A 23,085-nucleotide genomic window follows, 5' to 3' on the forward strand; every position below is an offset into this window, starting at 1 on the left:
CCGGCTTTAGGGAGAATTTGCTCAATACCATCTACTGTGCATGAAAGCTACTCATTTTCCTTTAATCAGCTGGATTTTGTTTGTGACGACATTCCTTTGCTTAAAGTTTTATTGCACTGTTATTTCTTCTGCAATCCTGTTAACTCATTCAAAACGTATTGCACTGAATGCGGCCCCCTCCCTCACGTCTTGCTCATCATTCTGCAGCAGGCTAGAATACCTCTAAGTATATTAACAGCATTAGGGAAAAGAGACCATCCAGCATTTGAAACTTCTTAATAGATTGCACTTTGCTGCTCTCTGAGCGCATCATTATAAATCTCAGGAACCCCTTTGTCCCTTGTGGTGTGAAGCAGTTTGTTGTGTAATGCACAAATCCAATCTGTGAAGATTAGGCTTTGTGATTATGCACACTGTTTCTCTCTCATATTGAGAAAGCCATTGTCATTGAACTAAGGGCTCTCCATCTTGTGCTGTGAACGCATGGGCGCATCTACGGAATGCTCCTCTGTTTCAGTTCTCAATTGTAGCAAAAGAAAACTCTCCTTTGTTTGCAGCGATGTTTCAATTCAGCCTTTGACCATTCAGCCTTTAGTTCTGTATCAACACAATGAACTGTTTTTTAAAAATCTAATTCAAAGTGTAATAAATGTATTATTAAATTCTAGTTTTAGTGTTATTTGCTGTACATAACCCAATGCACTGTATTACATTTGGCCAAGTCTCTTTCCACATGACTGTTCCTACTGATGCAAACCTCATTTATGAATGTTTTCATTGAGAATTCTCATTGACACTAGTTACAGCATCGACCTCGGTGCGATGAAGAACCTGCTCATAACAAGGTAATGTACACCATTTTACGTGTATTCTTGTCAGAGAAAGACACTGCCTCTTGAGCTTTCCAAGTGTCACTTTTGAGTACTTTGAGCATCAAGAACCGAATGTAACTGGGCTGATTAATGAAGTCAACTTATAACCTCAACAAATCACTTCAAAATGTTGATGGAGTAAAGGGTGGAATCAGTTTTGTTTTGGTTTTCATTGAATGTCCCTTTTATCTTATACAGATTTATACACTATTAATAATTGTGTATTTCTCTTTTTTGAGGAATTACTCTAAAGTCACTGTTAAAACGACTTCTACCGACTAAGGGATACAGTATTTTTGACTTACAAATAACCTTTTTAAGATACATACTTAGAGGTACTCTGGATTTGTTGGCCATTACTAAAGTTCTGGAGCAAGTTTTTAGCCATGGGTTCCCAATTTGTTTGTTCTCTTGCAAGAGGATAGACAGACATGTGAGGATAGACACACACATTTGAATGACGCGATACACACCTCTGCTAATGGTTTTCATAATATTCATCTGTTCTATAGGTTGAAGTTCTATGTTAACAGAAACTTTGCCTGCAAGGAACCTCCACAGGGCACTTTTAAGTTATGTAGCAAAATAGCAACAATTGTTTGAGAATATTCCAGCACAATGGTTCTCATATGGGTGGTGCATGATGCACTGAACAAATATTGCCTTAAATTACCTCATTATTAAGAACAAAATTTGAATTAATATTTTATTTTCATCTTTAGGGAGCCCTTGCCTCATGCCCCAGACATTGAGAACCATTCGTCTATAGTGCTTTTGTTTTCTATCGTGATTTTTTTCCCACACAAGTACAAAAAGTCAAGGCGGTTCAACACAGACGCATAAACATGTCTTGTTAACTGTGAACTTTACTCAATGCAATATTTCCCAGATCATGTGTTCTTATAAGAGCAAGCAATTGTAAACATTTAAAATGGTAGAACAGACCCCTTACACCGACATCCAGAGAAACTTTCCAACTCAGGAGCCACTCAACAACAGTGCATGATGCCTTCCTACAAGAATTTAGTGACAAAAACCAAAACAATCCTTTTTGTCTTCCTATCGACTGTAGAAATAGCACTATACTGCTGTTCTGATGTGGCCTACTCATCACACCTCTACCTATGGCACATCAACAAACCAATTTATTGATTGATTGTCCCTGACTTCAACCAGATCTTACAAATAAACATTAGCAATGAGATTTTTTTTTCTTAAATCAGTTGTCCTTATTTTTTTTTCTTTCATCCACTATTTTCACTTGTGTACAGACAGTATGGAGACTGAAAATATGATATTTTTTTGTACGGTTGTTGAACATTCAAAAATAACCCCAAAACATCCACTTTGTAGTGTCATCATAACAAGATACATGAATTTTACAGTTGTTGTTCATTTGTTCCCCTATCATTGCGGCTTCACTAATTAAGTCATTGTCCATTGACTTGGCATTGTCAAAAACATCCAATATTCCAGTACAAAAGGAGTGGTCCCTTCAAATACCACTGCAATTCAACTGAGGGGGGAGGGGGGACGTGATGATACATTCCAGATGTGGCCAGTGGAGCTCCTCCAACACTGATTTAAAGTAAAGCTTTAATTCCACAATAAGAGGAAACGGCACTCGTTGCAAAACAAATGAAGAACATTAAATTAAAAGGTCTTTGGTGGAGGTGAGAAGGTTTTCACAGTTTGGAGTGTGTCAGTAGTGATTTGCCCAAGTCCTTGGCCTCTCCGGCTGTTCTGACTCTTTCGTACCCCAGAACAGACATGGCGTGGTGGCAGTAGTCCTCCACTTGTTTGATCTGTTGGATGCTGAGCACTGTTCTCCATGCACTAGCAGCTTGTGTGGCATTCCTGGACGAGACTAAGAAAGGCTTGGAGGAGGAGCTGGAGCCGCTGGTCATGTTCAGCGCAAACGTCTCGATGTCGTGGTTGCCGGTGAGGTTGGCGAAGCGGTAGATGTTCCTCAAGATCTTCACAGGGTTCTCCACCAGGTCCTCGTAGCGCACGGCCATGTACTTCCCCTTCAGCCACCTGGGCGGGTTTAAGGCAGTCCTCAAAGTCCTGGAGGTGCGGTCGCAGATCACCTCCATGGCTCCTATGGAGTGGTAGTCCGAGCCGTCCTTCTTGTTGGCTTTGTGGCCGGGATCCACGAAAGGCATCCGGCGAAGTTTAGGGTCCCTGCTGCGGACCACCTGTAAGTTCTCCCGTATCAGGCCGTGTCTGGATTTGATCCTGGAGTTGGCCACCGCCCGCGGGTCTCTGACCAGGTGTACCACTTTCAGATCCAATGACGGATCCTCCATGAGCGGGGCCAGCACGTTGACGTCCAAAATGCGGACCCCTTTAATGACTATGGTGCTATATTTGAGGCACTCCTCCTCCAACAGTCTAAGGCTTTGCGGGGGGCACTTTTTACACACCTTATCATCCACCATCCCCACCACCTCTTTCCTGTAGGCTGAGCAGAGGGGGTAGGAGCACACCACTTTGTTCAGGTTGGCTCCAAATAGTCCCAGTGAGGTGAAATTCTTGCCCCCGGGGCTGTTGTAAAGTTGGAAAACGGACAGGTCGCAGCGGTACAGGGAGCTCAGCATGTCCCTGGCTGCTCCTTGGAGAGACACGGCGTCTCCAGGGTACAGTTTCTGCCAGATGTGCCACATGGGCTCATACAAGAAGAAGACTTCTGGATGTTGGTTGAAAAGTTCCCCGAAGAAGGAGGAGCCAGACCTCCAGGTGGTCAGCACATAGATGAGCTGTCTCCTTTTGGCCAGCGACGGCCTGTACAGGAAGCGAATGTCCGACCTGCCCTGGTATGTGGTGCTCCTCATCTGGTGATTGCACTGCTGTGGCTCCTTAGTCCATTTGTAATTAGCCAAGTTGAGCATGGTGAGCACCAACAGTAAGAAATAGGCCATAAATAACACAATCCTCTTCCTGCGGAGGACTTTCATCACGATCCCAGGCTGTGCTATTATCTTGGTATGATTCCTGTAGGTTTTAAGCTTCCTCCCAAAGCCAGCATCCTTCTCCCAAGGCGCTGTCAACTTCAGTGGTTGATGATATTGTTTGCCTCTCATCTGTGCCCTATAGGAGAGTGGCTCTCACCACTGGACACAGCTCCTACCACATTGTTTGTGCGAACAACACACAAAAAATGTAAACAGCCTATACTGGGGATTGATAGGCTACCCAGGTGAATGCGAGCTTATTGGGTGATGATGTTATTCACCACCAATTTCTAAATCCACAACGCGTTTTCACTGCACTGCGCAATGTTCTTCATAGGAACGACGAGGGATGAGGGGGGACGATTAAGTTGTCCATGGCGAGCGTTGCAGTGATTCTGTGGGTGGCCCCGCGATCAAAACAGAAAGGAGGAAGCCTTCATCACTGGAACAACAGACGCCCTGTTTGTCTCTGTTCCCTGTGCGCAGTTATCATCTGAGGCATCCTCCTTATAGAACGCAGCCCGCTATGGCTGGAGGAGCGTAGACAATAAACACCGTCACGAACTGGCGCGACCCGCTGCAGCTCCTCCGATCACTCCGAATCTAATATCAAGAACGAAGGAAGCGAACAGACGATTTTATCCACAGTTTAAAAAGGCGTTTGCTTGAAAGGTTTCCACCCCTCGTTCGTCCTGCTCCGCTGCTCGTCCAACTATTAGAAAACTGGACCATTTCAATCAGAAGCAAGGGGGTTTTGAAGACCCGCCCATGGAGGGAGTTCATTGGTTTGCGTCGTTGCGTCCGTGCGTCAGCGAGCCACGCCATTGGTCGAGTTGTGCGTCCGTCCCGTCCAACCCGGCTCTCCACACACACACACACACACACACACACACACACACACACACACACACACACACACATCGCAGCAATGGTAGACTGTGGGAAATGATGCTATAGTCTTGGTCAAAGGAGAGGGTCCACCTCACTATCTGCATCCTTGTAGCTACGCTCCACCCTTCATTATTTTTAAAGACTCACAGCTGCACACTACACCCACTGCAAGTATCTTTACAGGATGTTTAATGTTCGCCTTTCTTACAATTGTGAAGTGTCACAACCTCACCCAACCCTACAGACAAAAACACTGTCTCTTGCTCAGTTTTCAAGTTTTCTATTACGAGGCCCTTGCTTATAAAGCCAGTATTGTGTATGTATAGAAGCATATGTGCATGGCTAGAGAGAAAGATCAATATTTCAAATTAAGTGTATTTGTTTTTCCCACTACAGCCTCAAGAGGGTAGCCCAGGTCTATCAGAAAAGACAGCTCCCGCCCCTTTAAGGAAGAGAATCCTATTATTAATTAAGAGTAAAGGAACACATACACACATTGCAGCCATATGGTCCTGTTGGAGCACCACAGGGACAACATTTTGAGGAAAAGACTAAGTAGCCTGTAACAGGAGGTCTAAAAGAAAATCGCTTAGTTATTTTTTCTTATATTTATTTTCTTCATTGAATGAACATTGACAGACACTTTTTTCAAGATGAGTCATCTAACCATCTGGCATCTTGACAGCTGCTGAAAATAGCACAAAACAATGAAGGGACAGGCAGTTGGGGCCTTTTGACCCCTGAAGCGAACTCTTTAGGGCTATCATATCCACATTGGGATTTGATGGTAGTGTTTGGTGGATATATTCTGACCTTAATGTATTTCCAAATCATTTATTTTGCTATTTATAGGCGTCATTGGTCTGTTTGTATATTGTGGCAAAACGAAATGATTACAGTATTGCCTTGTTCTAACTAGTATGGATATAATTAAGCTGTGTGTGCTAAAAGTGCTTTTGAGAAAAAGGTTGTATTATTAGACGATAGAGCGAGTATTTGCTCTCCAGGCTCTGCTGTTAAGTGTGTGGAGATCTTTGCTATCCCATTGGTGCTCATTTTGATGTTCTCATCCATTGCGGATGGTCACAGCACAAAACCTTTGTGCACACTGCCCTCTGCTGGAGCCAAATGTTTCTCACTCAAGACAAAGAAATATAACCTTTTTGTCTCTTGTTTACACCCCAGAATTATTGACACAGGACCGCAGATATTTTTACATAACAAACAAATTCACACATCATGCATGTAAATGATCTATTTTATGAACATTAGGGCTCATGCTGACTGTTTTTCTGTCACATTTTTTCTATATTCCTCTCCTAAACTGTCTTCTTCAGTTTGGGTCTTACTGAAAACCTGATGATGTTGTACAGTATATCACCAAATAACAGTGTGTGTGTGTATCCCATCATGTTCTCTTTGTTTCTCCTCTACTTTAGTTAAGTCTGGCTCAATAGGAACATGCATTGACTAATAATAAAGTGCAGCTACGAGACCCCGTGTCTCCACTCCCAATCATAATTGCTCAGAAGTGAGGTGGATGGGTTAGAGAAGCTCATTTTTTACAATGATCATAAAAATTTAACAGCTCCTCTGTGCATGTTTAGTACCAGGGGCCACGTTTTAACTCCCCATGCACTATTTGCAGCTTTTCTCCAAACTCAGAATGGCTTTATAATATTCTGTACGGGCCTATTTTCTTTCTTTTTTTAAGGTGGATGAGGAGTCAATGCGTGCAATTACAGTGTACGCCTGTATGTGGTATAGTAAAATCCTATCAAATAATTCCGACTGTGTAATTGTAATGCAGATTTTGATTGGCATTTCTGATTACATGTTGTTCAGACTTTAAAAATAAACTTATGAGAAAAATGCTCTTGCCTTGGCTATTTTATTCATACAATTCCTCATAGACATTTTTGACATGTCAACAGTAAAAAAAAAAAGCACTGGTGCTAGTAGTGAAACTATTGATGGATTGAGTTTCTCAGGGCCCCATGGTATTATCAGTGCTGGCCTGCCCACTCTTTAATGCGATCGAGCCATTGTTAATGCTATTAGTTACACCTTTTGCTTATACTGTGACAGGACAATATGTCTTCTGTGACAAAAGGGTTATAACTCTCAGCTGATTTCTTACCATTTTCATTTTCATTATATGGCTTCATTGCCTCCCAGTACGGAAGGTTAAAAAAAAACAGAAAACAATAATTGGAGCTCATATTAAACAATTTTATTTATATAGGCCTGTTATAACATCAGATTAACAATCTCAATAACCTCAACCTTTTTCTCAAATGTGAACTGCACAGTGACTTTACTTTTCTGTGTTAAACCATTATCTGTTTCCCTGCTTTGCTGCCGTTATTTACATATGTTTTCCGGGTCTGTGACAATGTGTTACGTGCTGACTGGAAAGGCCTGAGATCGGGAGGACAGCTGTGGTTATCTCACAGCCTGTGATACTGACTATACACAGACCTGCATATCTATAGCCCCCCCCCCCCTTCTCTCTCTCTAGCCATTATCCATTTGCTATAAATCTCGACTATGCATGCCAAACAGATCAATTACATAGACATGCTCATAGCTACTACAGCAGGAGGTCGTCTGATAGTAGTCCACTAAACAGAGGCATGCACATCACTGCTAAAATATGAATTCCACCTATGTCTAATGCTTTGGTATACAATATATGGTTTTCAGTTCACATGAAAGAGCCAAGCTTAGGCTACTTAGGTTTATACAAATCTTATCTGCATGAAATATGTGCATGACATTCAGGAGTGTGCATGTTGCATGAAGAATGCTTGAGCAGACACAGAATATTTTGAATGCATACACACTCACTGAGATAAGAGCATGGGCTACAAAGCTGCACTAAATAGCCCTGTTACGTAATCAGTGAGCCGCTTTGCCCCTGCGAAATGAACGAGCCGGTGGAGAGGGGGTGCGCGTGCTGGCATGCGCAGTTGTCGCCTCGTCAGCAGCATCAGGACCAGAAAGATCCTAAGAGGAGACTGCGATGCGAGAAGATGGTGCATGTAAACACACCGAGGGAGGTGACGTTTCGTCGGACTGCAGTCGCCGCTCGCGTCCATGAAGCCCAAGTTTGAAGCCATTTAGTGAGGGGGAAATATAGACGAAAGAAGGTGATTTTTATTTTCATAATTTTTTTTAGCCAACAGAGGCGCGCAAACGGACAGAGATGCGACGGCACTTGGTGTTTTGGTTTAGTCTCATGACGACGCTGTAAGACTCTTATGAACAACAACATCAACAAAAGAATAAGAAGCAGTCCTCCGATGTCAACATATGACGGTCTTTCCTGTGTAATGGTCGCTTGTGTCTAGTGGGATGCACATCAGTGTTTGTCCGTACTCGCTCTCCGTCGTAATGGCAGCTCTGTACCAGGGCACGGACGCCTCCTCTCCGGATAAATTTCTGGCCTTGAAAGACGTGAGAGAAGTGAAAGAGGAAACGACGCTGGATGAGAAGCTCTTCTTGCTGGCATGCGAGAAAGGTTTGTTGATAAACCCCTTTTTTGTTTTTGTTTTGAATACTTATAATGCGTTTAAGGTCACAGAAAAGCTCATGTTATATTGTTCAACATTGATCAGATGTAGGTATGTTATCAGCTGACAGAATACACCATGACTAATAGCTTGATAGGTTTCCAACAGGGTCAATGCAGTAGGGCAAACTGTACAGTCACACACACACACACACACACACACACACACACACACACACACACACACACACACACACACACACACACACACACACACACACACACACACACACACACACCACATACCTCTCACAGCTGCCTACATGTTGGCCTCTGTTGAAATTTGCCCATGAGGCGTTGAGATATATCTGCTCCATCTGAAAGTTCCTCTCCCTGCTCAGCTGACTTTCCACAGCCTCCAACAAAGATACAAATAAAAAACGAAAGGAGAGAAGCTGAAGAGAAGCTGCATACAATAGCAAGCGTAAAAAAGTGTGCAAAGAGGCCACTCAGATGGGAGGAGAGTGTTTCATTGATATGTTCAGAACATTCAAACAAGCCGGTTTTGGGGGGGGGGGGAGTTTGAGGTGCATGGGACAACTGCCAGTGTGTCCATTCCATATAAAGTCTCTCTAAACATGGCCCTGCAACAGAAATTGTCCTTTGAGGGAGATGTTATTGTTACACACACGGCTGAGGTTAAGGGAGGATGGCTGGAGCTTGTCTGTTTCGAGTCTGAAGCTGCTGTGTGTGTGTGTGTGTGTGTGTGTGTGTGTGTGTGTGTGTGTGTGTGTGTGTGTGTGTGTGTGTGTGTGTGTGTGTGTGTGTGTGTGTGTGTGTGTGTGTGTGTGTGTGTGTGTGTGTGTGTGTGTGTGTGTGTGTGTGTGTGTGTGTGTGTGTGTGTGTGTGTGTGTGTGTGTGTGTGTGTGTGTGTGTGTGTGTGTGTGTGTGTGTGTGTGATAATCCTTCATCATTGTCTCTACAGATCTGTAGAGGCAATCCAAAAATGGATTCCTAACCTGCGATTCTGCTTTATTATATTCCTTAGGTGACTACTATATGGTGAAGAAGCTGCTGGAGGAGAACCGACATGGCGAGCTCAACATTAACTGCATAGACGTGCTGGGCCGAGATGCCGTCACCATCGCCATCGAGAACGAGAACCTAGACATCCTGCAGCTGCTACTGGAGCACGGCTGCCAGGTAGTAAAACACACACACACACACACCCACACACACACACACACACACACACACACACACACACACACACACACATATACATACACATACACATTCGGGGACAAAACAACAAGTGCCCAAAGCCTCTCTTACTTTCTAGGTTATTATTTGTCTAATCTTAGTGTTGCTGTGTGTTTGATTCTTTTCCCCTGCGTTTAGGCGACAGATGCCTTGCTGGTGGCCATAGACTCGGAGGTGGTGGGAGCTGTGGACATTCTCCTCAACCACAGGCCGAGGCGATCGTCCAAGCCCTCCATTGCTGTAAGTCTCCCCTCATTACATGCTAATTGTAAATCCTCTTTCAAGAAAAAAAAACACTTGTCACAAATTAAACTTCTCTCAGCTTTTTCATCCGTATATTTCTAACTTTTGTTTCTCTTTCCTTTTCCTTTTGTCTTAGAAACTGATGCAGCGGATTCAGAACCCCGAGTATTCCACCACTATGGACGTGGCTCCCGTCATCCTGGCCGCCCACAGGAACAACTACGAGATCCTGACCATGCTGTTGAAACAGGACATCTCGCTCCCCCGGCCCCATGCCGTGGGCTGCGAGTGCACGCTCTGCAACGCCAAAAACAAGAAGGACAGCTTACGACATTCCAGGTACACACTCCAGGGCCAGAAAATATGGAATAGTATAAACCTTTGTCGTCTCACCCACAGATTGGCTGCGTTATACGCTCCCGTTGACCCAAACAAGGAGAATAGTGTTGCACTGAATTACTATACTGGAATGGTCTACATCACGTTTGTCCTTCTCTATGATGCCTGTGTTATTTTACGGGACGATTGTTTTTGGCTTTGCTCTGGTATGCGGGAGCTTTAAAAGCAGCCATGAATCAGTTGGTCTGTCAAGTGAAGTGTTCAGCAAAGGGTTCCTGTGAAATATTGCAGAGCCTTGTTTGGATGATAGCATCGGCTTGAAAATGTCACCTTTAAGCATATGGGGGAAAGAAAAAAAATGTAAATCACATTGGTCGGCTTTGAGTGAATGCCTTGATGGTGTTTTTGACAGCAGCTTACAGTCCTGTCATCCACAGACTCCATCAGAGGACTCCTAACGTTCTACTGTATGTTATTACCAAGCTCTGCTTATCCAGCTATAGACTGCCATTCAGGTTTTTAATACAGTATAAAATCCCTATCCCTATAAACTTTAATTTAAGGAGAAGCTGGACAAAACAGCAACAATTCCCCTTTGAAAGTAGCGATTCTTGTTTTTTCTGACAGCATCTTAGACTTGAATATGAGATGTTGCTGTGCTCCACTGCTGGCTGGCCATTTGTGTTCTCTGTGCAGCAGGGCAGTGCAGCTTCCCACACAGTTAGCTAAATGAATCAGTCGGCAGCTCGGCTGGCAAACAACATAGGATGTCAAAGCAGGTGGACATGAAAGAGCCACAGTGGAAGGCTGAATGTTTATTTCTAGATATTCATCTCTTTGTTTGGCTTATTCCTTCACATTTCCACCCCCCTTATCTCCCCTTGCTTTTATACCTCTTGCCCCGGCTCAGGTTCCGCCTGGACATCTACCGCTGCCTGGCCAGCCCCTCTCTGATCATGCTGACGGAGGAAGATCCCATACTCAGAGCCTTTGAGCTGAGTACTGATCTCAGAGAGCTCAGCCTGGTTGAGGTGGAGTTCAGGTATGATTACTATTGGCCGTCTGCCCATCATATCGGTGCAGGTTCATCTCATTTATTTGCACTTAAAGACAGAAAAAAAGGTGTTTCACCTTCACAAACACATGTACATGGAAGTTATGGAATCGTAAACTTCCATCTGATTGGATCCGATTTTTCGTCTTTTCAGGAATGACTATGAGGCGCTGGCAAAGCAGTGCAAGATGTTTGCCAAGGACCTGCTGGCTCAGGCTCGAAACTCTCGAGAGCTAGAGGTGATCCTAAACCACACATCCAATGAGGATCATGTCAACAAGAGAGGCTTAATGGAGGAGCGCATGAACCTCAGTCGACTCAAGCTCGCCATCAAGTACAACCAAAAAGAGGTGAGATGGGCAAAGTCGGCAGCTTCAACAACAAAAGACAATCTGCAGATTAAAGGTGGAGTCAGTGATTCTGGAGAATGCTTGTTGTCAAAATCTGTGAATATCTCTCCTGGAAAAAATCCAGTTTAAATTCACCGCCTAGGCTCTGTAAAATGGTGTGTCAACAAAGTGTATGTAAACAAAGGGGTCCCACTGTTACTAGTAATATGCCCATTTACAGAGCCTTGACTGTGTACTAACACTGGATTTTTTTTCATCCTACAAACAGTATGTACAGGTAGCGGCAGCGTAGATATCCACTGATTTTGACAAAAAGTGATTTTGACAACAAGCATTCTCCAGAATCGCCGATTCCACCTCTAAGTGCGTTGAGGAAATTATTTGACATATTACTCGATGATTCAGTACAAAAAGATTTCCACAGATTAGTCGAGAGAAGACAATAACACTGTCTGATATTAATGACCTCCTATTTACTGTACAGTTTACCGTGTCAGACTTGTTTGCTCCAGCACGCCATGTGCTTGTCTTTGTGAAATATGACTTTGGCAGGATAAAGTACTTCCTCCAGGCAACAGCAGTCAAAGACAAACTAAAGCTGGACGTTTGATGCTGTAGGGAAATGTACAGCCTGGGATGGCTCAGTGTGAAGAGTTTGACTTATATATCAGAGTGCAGCTAGCAGCATACCGGTTGTTTCCTGCTGGAGCAATAACACGGCTGAGGTCCTTCTTAATGCTGCACATTAGAGAACTACTCCCTAACTCACCACTAATTTATGGTTTGTGGTTGGGTTTTTATTGCACTGAGAGCATCGATGCGTTTATAGCAGGGTCACTTTATTTTTTCATCTTTTCTCTCATCCAGTCCAATGCTTTGCAAGAAAGCAAATGAGCCTTAATTCCAACAATGTTGAACTATTCCTTTAAAGTAATGATTAAATATTATGCAAATGTTTAGGTTCAAAATTGTAATTTGGGTTTCTACTAGAAACTGTTTTCATGTGGTGGTGTCCAGAAATCCTATTTCTCACGGTGCCATTGCTGCACTCTTCAGCCTCTTCACGAGTTGCTCCGTTTTAGAGCCTGTGGCTTCTCCCCAAATGATGTCATACGTGGGGGGTTGGGTCTGACTGGTGTTTTTTGGACACAGGTTTTCAGAAAAATGGATGAAAAAAATTAATTGGTTGTTTTAATACATTACATTTTTTTTTAAATGAATTTCAACTGATTTCATGGATTCTTCGGATTCTATTCTAACGTCTTCCTCTTTTGAATGCGACCCCTCCTTGTAGTTTGTGGCTCAGTCCAACTGTCAACAGTTCCTCAACACGGTGTGGTTTGGAGAGACGGCCAGCTACCGGCGTAAACACACCTGTCTGAAGATGGCCACGGTGCTGAGCGTGGCTATGCTCTGGCCTCTGCTCTCTGTCTGCTATCTGCTGGTGCCGCGCTCCCGCGTGGGCCAGATCATACACACGCCCTTTGTCAAGTTCATCATCCACAGCGCCTCCTACTTCACCTTTCTGCTGCTGCTCAACCTCTACTCCCTGGTCTACAACGAGGGCAAGAAAAACACAATGGGCCCTGCACTGGAGATGATAGACTACCTGCTCATCCTCTGGATAATAGGTCAGTTTATTATTATTTATTTTTTTCAATCGTTTTACCCCCGCCTCAATTCATCTTTCAATCAATAAACATTATACGGATGTATGCTTGCAATGTCTAAAGTGGTATATGCTTGCAATCATGATATATAATTCAGTGCTTAGAGAATAATATAAAAGCCATTCATCTCCTAATGGACACACATTAGAACTGAAAACAAGCATAGGACTTCAATCATACCAGGCAGAATTGAATAGAATAACATGGCATATAGTGGACTGAAAACAAGAGATTGCTGTAATGGTCTGGCTAAAGTCCAGTATCCTGTATCTTTAATCCTATCAGGCCTCGCATGACAAACAGCTGTTTCTATACCAAACGACAGAAAGCCTGGCTTGACTGGATTCAATCTGTCAGTCCTGCTTTTCTAATTGAGCTCTACAGAAAGGAATTGAGCTTCTTCTTCTTCTGTCTCCCCCGTGGCACGCCTGAGTGCTGGTATATCGCCGGACTCGTCCCGCCATGCATGCAAACAACGCATTCGCTCAAAGACAAACACGTGTGGGCCATGTTTGTTTCGGATGATGCTGGATAGTGACAGTTAGAAATTGACCCTCTCTCTCTCTCTCTCTCTCTCTATCTATCTATCTATCTATCTGTCTCTCCGGGGAGAGGCCGTTCTACCTTCCTCTTCTGCCAAGAAACCATTAGCATGATCATTCAATCGCTTTAATGGCCCTGCCTTCTCAGCTGGGTTATTTGTCTCCCATGGTTGCAGCCTCCTTACCCGTCTCCAACAGACACAAAGCATCGGTCTAGGTTTTCATAGCTTTCGTCGCCGAGTTGATAGAACGTCCCAATAACTGCACCTGACAGGCTTTAAAATAACATAGAAGCAATTAACTTCTTTTTTTCAATGAAGATCGTGGGGGAAATTTGCCATTAATTCTGTATATTGCAGGAGTGAGATCAGTAGTATTAGACATTAAGCAAAATGTGAAATGGATTTTTCCCCATGGGCCGGGAAAGCCCACTAGAGGGGGAAAGATTCCTTAAGCTCAGCAATAGAGCAACATCAAAGATCCCTTTTAATAACTTAAGCATTTTTTATTTATTTATTTTTCTGCAAAAAGTGACTGAGTGATGGGGATTTTACTCTACGGGGGCTGTGCAGCATCAACAAACCACACTAGATGAGTTACATCACAAGAAATTTGATTTCTATGGCCTATGTCATCATGATGTGTAACGGAGCTGTTGGAGTAGCTACTGCGTGTCTGCAGACAGCACAAGTCAAACAGCAGCAGCATTTCATTCGTTTCGCTTTCCATTGTTCTCTCTTTCTCTATGCTACACCTCCTCCCTCCCTTTCTCTCATCTCTCTACTGTTCTCTCCATCCTGCTACTCCCCTGAGCCACATGCCTCACACTAATGGGGGAATCAGATGCTGAGAGAGAGAGAGAGAGAGAGAGAGAGAGTGTGGCTGTCTGTCTGTCTGTCTGTCTCTCTGTCTGTCTGTCTGTCTGTCTGTCTGGCTCTGTGCTTTGAGTTCGCCATTCAGACTCAAATACAAACATTCCGCAGTAAAAATACAAGATCCCACTAACCAGACAAAAATGTATAGCTTTTTTATCCAGAGGCAGATACAATTCATGTGTTAAACATCATCTAAAGGGATTTATGTGCCATAGCATTTCACCTCTATGTTACTTTCTGTCAAAACCATGACAACTATGTATAATAACTTGTGAATCGGGGAATAGACAATGTGTTACTCTTCCTTGACTTGCAGCTGCAGCAGTCAATCTTTCAGTCCTAATTGTTATTACCCCTATAATACATCAACAGAATGGATGAAATTCCACTTGGGCACCAAAAGACAGATGCCCATCTTTGTCAAGTTTCTGTACAGCTCCGTTAATCCCAAAAATGACACATTTTTAGTACATCAATCTCTCATTTATGCGTCCCATACGTTCCTGTTTCCCCCTAGGCTCCCTCTGCCAGATGACTTGTGGCTAAATCTGGAAGCTTTTTTATTTAAAATGTTGGGACGACAAAACGTTTTCCATTGGTTTGTGTTAAATGTGTGTGTGTGTGTGTGTGTGTGTGTGTGTGTGTGTGTGTGTGTGTGTGTGTGTGTGTGTGTGTGTGTGTGTGTGTGTGTGTGTGTGTGTGTGTGTGTGTGTGTGTGTGTGTGTGTGTGTGTGTGTGTGTGTGTGTGTGTGTGTGTGTGTGTGTGTGATGCTCTCCTGTAGGAATGGTGTGGTCTGATGTGAAGCGCCTGTGGTACGAGGGTCTGGAAGACTTCCTGGACGAGTCTAGGAACCAGCTGAGTTTTGTGATGAATTCCCTTTACCTCGCCACCTTTGCGCTCAAGATAGTCGCTCATAGCAAGGTATGCATACTTTAAGCACACTCTTTAGGTTTAGATATTCTTTGGTACTGTTGGATTTAAGATTAAACCATTGCTAAACACCTGATTCAGGGATTTTATTCATTTTGGTCGAAATTCCAATTTCTTTTGGGCAAACATTTGATGTTCATCATTCAGTGTAACAACGTCCCTACAAAAACCCCACACAATGTTTTCAGTTGTTCTGATTGATTAGAGTGCAGCTCAAGATGAAGCTGGCAAAAGCTGCACCGGGAATTACTGTATCTGCGGTGACTGAACTCGAGGTGTGATTTTTCCCACCTTAAAAAGACTGATGGAAGATTGAGGGGAGCTGCCAATCAAACACAGTCTGTACATGTCCACACACCCGTGAGAAAGAGGTCTAATAAGGACAAAAAACAGTGAAATATGCAGTGTGGGTGGACCATCAGTATGTACTGTAGGTTCATGAAATATGCAGAGAAAACAGTCTGTTACTCCACTTTACATCACCAACTTAAGCTTCAATAACCCAATATATCTCTAAGTAGAACCAAATATATATAAAAAAAAAAAAAGTAGCTTGGATCTGCCCAAAGGTAACTTTTTTTTAATGAATAAATGAAAAGAATCTGCTTAAAACTCATTAAATAATTATTCATACCTCATATGTTTAATCGGAAAATTTAGAAATAACATGTTTGTGATTTATGTGCCGCTGCTAGCTGTTTTCCCCTCTTTATGCTAAACTAAACTGACCGTATGCTGGCTCAAATGTTTAATTGTTTTATTTTTTAATGAAAATGATTTGAAAATGTTCAGAAGTGTTCGTTCTGAAGAAAGCAATATGTGTTAAAAAAAAATCTGCCAGTCTTGCTTGGGTTCTCCAGGGGCAGGATTTAAATCACATTCTCAAAATTGGGAACCTCAGTATGGTCTGCTACTTCTACCATGACAGAAATACCAAACAATGCTAAGCCAACATGACCTTTAATAAGAGATTATTTAGTATCGCATTAGACTGATTCAGTGCCTGTGTATCTGTGTGTGTTTGGCAATTTTTTTTAGTTCAAGAATGTGGAGGACACAGAGAGAAAGAACTGGGACGCCTTCCACCCCATCTTGGTGGCAGAGGGCCTGTTTGCCTTTGCCAACATTCTAAGTTACCTGCGACTCTTCTTCATGTACACCACCAGCTCCATACTGGGGCCCCTACAGGTAAGAACTCAGTGGTGGCACACAGTTAAAGTAGTTGCGAGCTCAGTTGACATTTTTAGAGTTTAAACTTCCTAGTGGAGCAAGACAAAAATGATCAAATTCTTCCAAAACTGCTTCCTTTTACTCTCAATCTCTCTAACGCCTCCACACACACACACACACACACACACACACACACACACACACACACACACACACACACACACACACACACACACACACACACACACACACACACACATGTACCACCCACTCTCTTCCTCTCTCAAGGACGAACCCACACTAAACATTACACCAGCTGTGCTAAGCTGTACCATAACCATCATCATAAGCATTAAGTATAAGTGCAGTGACGTGAGGCAGCAGACGGATGTGTTCTGCTGTGATAATACGCTCGCAATAAAAGCCAAAACACAATGTCATGAAGCTCGGCAGCTTAGTTTTCTTATATGCGTCAACAAATTGCGATCAACGTTTCCATCATCGGCATAAACAGCACCCCCTTCAGTTTACACAAAAAATTATTGCTCAGGCTAACTTCAGTTCAGGCTCCTCCAGCGTTATATTTAAAGCTGGAGGAGCTGACTCTGTACACCCACAGCACGTTTTCATTGGATGGATTTCTCTCACAATTTGGCACATACAGCATGTCTGATCCATTGCCATCCTTTCTAACAGCAAGTCTGGCTGCATGGGAAATGAAGTAGCAAAAAGGGAAAAGTTTACGGTCATTGCGCATAGTGGCAGTTGAATTTTTGGGGTTTATTTTAACTCTGTTTGTTTAAACTTTTCTAAATCCTGCAAAAGCGGAATTGGTTTGGCTCGATTAACCTTCAGTCTAAGCTGGCAGTGTCATTCAGAATTAGCAGACATTTTCTTATTCTCTAATTTTCTCTCTTTCTCAAATTCTTTTCACGTTTATGGAAATGCTAAGCAGTGTAGTTGTACTGGTCTGCTTTATGCTTCCAAATAAATACATTTGGTAAAAAGCAAAACTTTAAAGGCAGTCCCTAAGACTGGCTCATTTAAAAGTGCCTAAATATCTGTATGTGAACCTGGGTGTCATGTTTTAAACATTGCATTTGATCATAAACGAACATTTAACTATTGTAAGCTTGTTTAATACTTCACTACATGACATTATCTGTGCCATTTCCTAAACATGGCTGTTACGAATGTTTAGGTTTTGTTAGCTTTTTTCTGATCACTAGATTCACTATCTACCTGGTTGACATTTAAATATGCCGGTGAAAAAACCCATAGCTGCTTGGGTTCCTCTCTTTATACCAAGCAATTTCAGGTGCACATCCCAAAAATGTAACCGATAAACTTTGTAAAAAACTATTATTCAAAATACTGTTATGTCATTGGTTTTTTTTCCCACCGTCCTACACAAGCCAAAAATCTGGTTTGCACATTTTTCTACTGAGGCTCTTCAACAATGCTGTCCCTTTTATCGCATCATGATGTTGTGTATCCTGGAGCCAGCTGGCAGAGAGAGATTGTAAAAGAACCCAGCCAACGTCTTTCTTTGTGCTGGCAGAAATTCACTTTTCGCCTTGTGAGTGACTTTATAACATAAAGTTCTCTTTGGGATTGCAGTGAGCCCAGTGTATTTGTAGGGATGCCTTCCTGTCATTAAGCCGAAGGGGACATTGTTTAATGTGAATTTATTAAACAGTGATTGTGCCCCTGTATGTCATAAATCAGTAGCCTGGCACCGCCCGCCTACTACTTCCGCTCAATTTTCATTTCCCTTCAGTAGTCAGTCTGGGTGTGCAGTATATTCTTAGGTTTTCTCCGGACAGATTTCTGCCGGTCCAATCAGCGAACAGAAGGAGTGGCTCAGAAGCCGGCGCATGACATGGTTGGTTGGCAGATCCAGAGTGGCACTGGGCAGATCCAATAGTTTTAAACTTCAACAGACACCCGCCTTCAAGTGAGTTAACGTTTGTCAATTGAGCGATTCCAGACCTTCTGTACAAATGAAATGAAGTACGATGGTCTGGTAGAACCAGGCTAATAAATTAGCACATTTTCAGCAACAATCTCCTCCACCTTTCTTCCTCCATCGCTCTTGTGTACTCTCTCCCCTTTTCTCTGTCAGCCCGCTCACTGTGACATAACTGTCTGGAACTAGCAAGATGGAAAAAAAAAATATTAGCTTTGGAAATAGATGCGGCTGTGTGCTCACGCCCGTGCTCGCACTCACGTGGCAGACACACCTCCCTACTAATGCGTTGCACACGCGCCCACACATTTCCACATGCTCGTGTTTTGTGAGCGTGCAATTTGGTTGCACTCAGACGAGCTCCTGCTCACTCAAACACGCACGCGCACGCGCACACACACACACACACACACACACACACACACACACACACACACACACACACACACACACACACACACACACATACGCACGCACACACACACACACACACATGGAAACAGGCAGTGAGGCAGTGCTACGTGGGTTTACCGTAATGCAAGTTTCACTGATTCCATACTTCCTGTTAAGGGCCAGGTCACGTTTCAGCCGGGGGAGTGCCCCCTACCGAGGTTGGAAAGAGTGACTGAGAGTGTGAGTGTGTGTCTGTGTGCGCCCACTATCATCACTGTGGATACAATGGGCTCACTCATGGCCCAGACTTAACCTCACTGACAGTATTAGTAACTGATGACGCACCAGGAGGCATGTATGAGTGCGTGTGAGAGAAAAAGACATGCTGTGTCCCAGTGCCGTGCTGCATACAAATTCTAATCAACTTCTGAGCATTTATCGTACAGTGCGTCCACACTGCAAAAGTGTAAAATACCTTATTTAACTTAACACTAAATTTGCTTGACTTGTAAGTGTGTTACAAGTCTTGTGGTGTTGGTGTATGCTATCATACCACAATGCATTGCAAAAAGAGCCTCACAGCTGGGATAAATTCAAAACAAATTGAGAGAGTTTTAGGAACATCTTGCTAAACAAAAACTTAGATCAATATAAAATCTGTTTGCCTTCTGGTCGCTGAATTGTGTGGGAAATCAGTCGGTTTAGTTGTAGAAAATATAACATTATAAAAGCAGAAATTGGAAATGTATGTAAAAAAATATATTTTTTTTAAATGCTGGAAGTACATTGTTCCATGACATTGGTGCACATTTTCTGTTATTCCTTGTTAGAATACAATACTAAAGTATATCATTTCTTAAAACAGCCATACCAGTACTGCATACTTACTGTATATGCTTTATTGGGGTTATGTAGAGCTTTGTTTGTTTGCGTGTATATTTATGGATTTGAGGTACCTCAAATACCCTCCCCCTCCACTGGAGGTTAAGAGCTCCTGACCTGCTGCATTCCTGCTCTGCTTGTACAGTAACCACGCTATCCTACCTGTCAGGCTGGGAGAGCAGAGGAACACACTCAGCTCCAAAATCAGATGTGTACAAAGTGGATTCAGACTTGACAAGATAATGAATCGCCCAAATAGACGAGCCCTTCTCCTCAAACAAGATGCCTTGGGTTTGAGTGCAAACACCCCCGGTCGCCATTCACCTTGAGGTGCAAGGAAAGCGATCATCCGTCACACTGTACACTGTGTGCATGTTTGTGTTCTGCAAGGGGCCAGCTTGTACTGGCCTGTTTGAGAATCTATAGGTGCTAGTAAACAGATAAGCCACTCAGGTCTATAAAAAGTCAGTTTCCAAATGGCTGAAGAAGACTTTCTCTGTCTTGGAGGGCTCTTTTTGGCTCCTGTGTTTGTCTGTCCTCCCTTGGGTAGGGTGAGGGCGCTACAACTGCCACAACATGTTGCTTTTTCCACTTTCTCAAATAACTGCTAAATAAAAACAGAGGGGCGCATACGCTACAAGTGGTTAGAAAGTTTACTTATACCAAAGTGTTGCAAAAATACCAAAATATCACACTCATGTAGAAATACAGCAAAAATGTTTAAATTAATTTAAAAGTAAAGACCATAAAATGTAACTAATTCTGGTCTAAAAAATTATACACAGTACTTAATGCCAAATGTACTAGAGATAAGATTTTTTTTTAAATACCAGGTAACCTTACCTGAATCATTGTTATTCTACAAAACCATTTCATTGTGTATGTTTCCCACACACTTTTAAAAGTAAGAGAGGAATTTATATTGCACCTTGTATCCTGTCTGAAATGTTATTCTTTAATTAAGTCTATGACAAACCTTAAGTGAAATAAAAATTGTAATTGGATAACTGCCAGGCTACACTAATATTGCTTTGCTGTTAGCAGTCTAAAAGGCTGCTAATCTAAGCTAAAATGAACTAGTGGAAACTACAATTAAACAGACTAAAACAATAAATGTTGTATTATATTATTTTTTTTTCTTTATAAGCCTACAAGAAGAATTTGTAACATCAACTCTGCAAACCAAGTTGCCAAGACATCCATGCATGCTATACATTTACCGTATAAACGTCTCTATCAATGATCTATCACATTTTGTAAGGATAAGACAAACATCCTGACAAACTGACTATGATCATAATTTGAATGTCTACTTGCCTCGATCAGATCATTAACTGACTAATATGAATATGTCCCCAGATCTCCATGGGTCAGATGCTGCAGGAGTTTGGAAAGTTTTTGGGCCTCTTCCTTCTGGTGTTATTCTCCTTCACCATTGGACTGACCCAGCTTTATGGAAAGGACAGGAAAAACCCAGACAAAGACCCACCCAAGGACTGTGAGGGCATCTTCTGCCAGCAACAGAGCAATGATGCATTCCACACGTACGGTCCAACCTTAATCTGTCATTTTGGGACGTCGATGGTGACATTGATAAATGTTCAGAATGCTTGTTGGGAGATCTTAAGAGATTATATATGGGTCTTGTAAAATACAGCTGTTATAATTATATAGGATTTATTTCTGATTTATAATTTAAATGCAACGAATCATGGTATTGCTGTAAATAAGAAGTAATTATGAAAAGAAAATTGTTATATTTTTAAATATATCTCACAGATATGTTGCCTAAGCCATCTGACATCTTCCAATTTACCAACCCTAACCCTTCCATTTCAATAGGTTTATGGGGACCTGCTATGCCCTATTCTGGTACATCTTCTCCCTGGCACACGTTGCACTGTTCGTCACCCGCATCACCTACACAGAGGAGCTGCGCTCTTTCGTGGGTGCCATGATCATAGGCACCTACAACATTGTGGTTGTTATTGTGCTGACCAAGCTGCTGGTGGCCATGCTCCATAAAAGCTTCAGACAGATTGCTGTAAGTATAAAAAGCCTTTGGCACAGGATGTTTCTCATTGCTGTCGAGGGCAATTTCAGTTCAGCTCGGAACCCCAAGCTGCAACCGTTTAAATGTACTGTTAAGATAAGATTTAGTTTTTTGATTTCTCAAATTCACCCTGAAATGTGACACAGGTGTAACATTTTCTTTACGTTGGAACCCAGCTGCACATGTTTATATTTCCTTTGAACGGCTATTTGATTTTGATTATGCTAGTCCATAAAAAATCCGGTTTTGCATTTGTAGAATTCCTCTCTAAACGGAGAACAGTGTGAAAGCTAATTTTCACATTCCTGTGCTTTCATGCTCTCTGTTGTTCTTTTTGGCTCCCGTAGAATCACGAGGATCAGGAGTGGAAGTTTGCCCGGGCCAAACTGTGGCTCAGCTATTTTGACGACAAGTGCACCATGCCTCCGCCGTTCAATATCCTTCCCTCTCCAAAGACTGTGTGCTACCTGGTGACCAGCATGAGCAAGTGGATCTGTTCGCACACCTCAAAGGGCAAAGTGAAAAGACAGAACAGCCTCAAGGTTAGACAAATCATTTTCATGCGAAGATTGCCACTCTTAGGAAGGTTAAATCTAGGGTTAAAACCAACTCCCTAATCTTGATCAAAATGGCCGCCAGTGGCTTTCTTCTTCCAGTCTTGTCATTGATCTGAATCTCTTCCCTCCAGGAGTGGAAAAACCTGAAGCAGAAGCGTGACGAGAACTACCAGAAGATCATGTGTTGTCTGGTCCACCGATACCTGACCTCCACGCGGCAGAAGATGCAGAGCACGGACCAGGCCACGGTTGAAAATCTGAACGACTTGCGCCAAGACCTCTCCAAGTTCCGCAACGAGATGAGGGACCTGCTGGGCTTCCGGACCTCCAAATATGCCATGTTCTACCCAAGGAGCTAAAGGAAAAGAAAGACTAAGATATCTCTTCCCATCCCCCCCACCCACTCCAATGTCCTCTTGACAAAACCTCTGCTTCTTTTCGTTTATCTGGGATGCCGCGTGACCCGAGCATGTGCAAAAAGAAAACTCTCTGCTCTTTTGAATCACAGAGGCAGACTTTAAACCTGGAACTTAACTAGAAAACTACAGTATATATTCTCCACC

At 42.8% G+C, this 23,085-nt stretch overlaps 2 protein-coding genes across 2 annotated transcripts; one reads left to right on the top strand and one right to left on the bottom strand.

Moving 5' to 3' along the window:
* Positions 1 to 1,789: 1,789 nt before the first annotated feature.
* On the bottom strand, positions 1,790 to 4,544 carry chst2b (carbohydrate (N-acetylglucosamine-6-O) sulfotransferase 2b). The gene has a single exon (XM_080049910.1). The coding sequence runs from the start codon at positions 3,953 to 3,955 to the stop codon at positions 2,558 to 2,560; it is 1,398 nt and encodes a 465-aa protein (XP_079906036.1). The 5' UTR covers positions 3,956 to 4,544; the 3' UTR covers positions 1,790 to 2,557.
* Positions 4,545 to 8,059: 3,515 nt separating this feature from the next.
* On the top strand, positions 8,060 to 22,881 carry trpc1 (transient receptor potential cation channel, subfamily C, member 1; the record flags this gene model as incomplete). The annotated part of the gene is made up of 13 exons (XM_080050163.1): positions 8,060 to 8,240; positions 9,280 to 9,434; positions 9,633 to 9,734; positions 9,874 to 10,076; positions 10,987 to 11,118; positions 11,285 to 11,480; positions 12,775 to 13,111; positions 15,350 to 15,489; positions 16,537 to 16,686; positions 21,272 to 21,456; positions 21,755 to 21,956; positions 22,313 to 22,507; positions 22,654 to 22,881. Exons 1-13 carry the CDS (start codon positions 8,075 to 8,077, stop codon positions 22,879 to 22,881), a joined length of 2,391 nt encoding a protein of 796 aa, XP_079906289.1. The 5' UTR covers positions 8,060 to 8,074.
* Between the last annotated feature and the right edge of the window lie 204 nt (positions 22,882 to 23,085).

Source organism: Ammodytes marinus (genome assembly GCF_949987685.1).
Source record: "Ammodytes marinus genome assembly, chromosome: 21".
Lineage (NCBI taxonomy): Eukaryota > Metazoa > Chordata > Actinopteri > Uranoscopiformes > Ammodytidae > Ammodytes > Ammodytes marinus.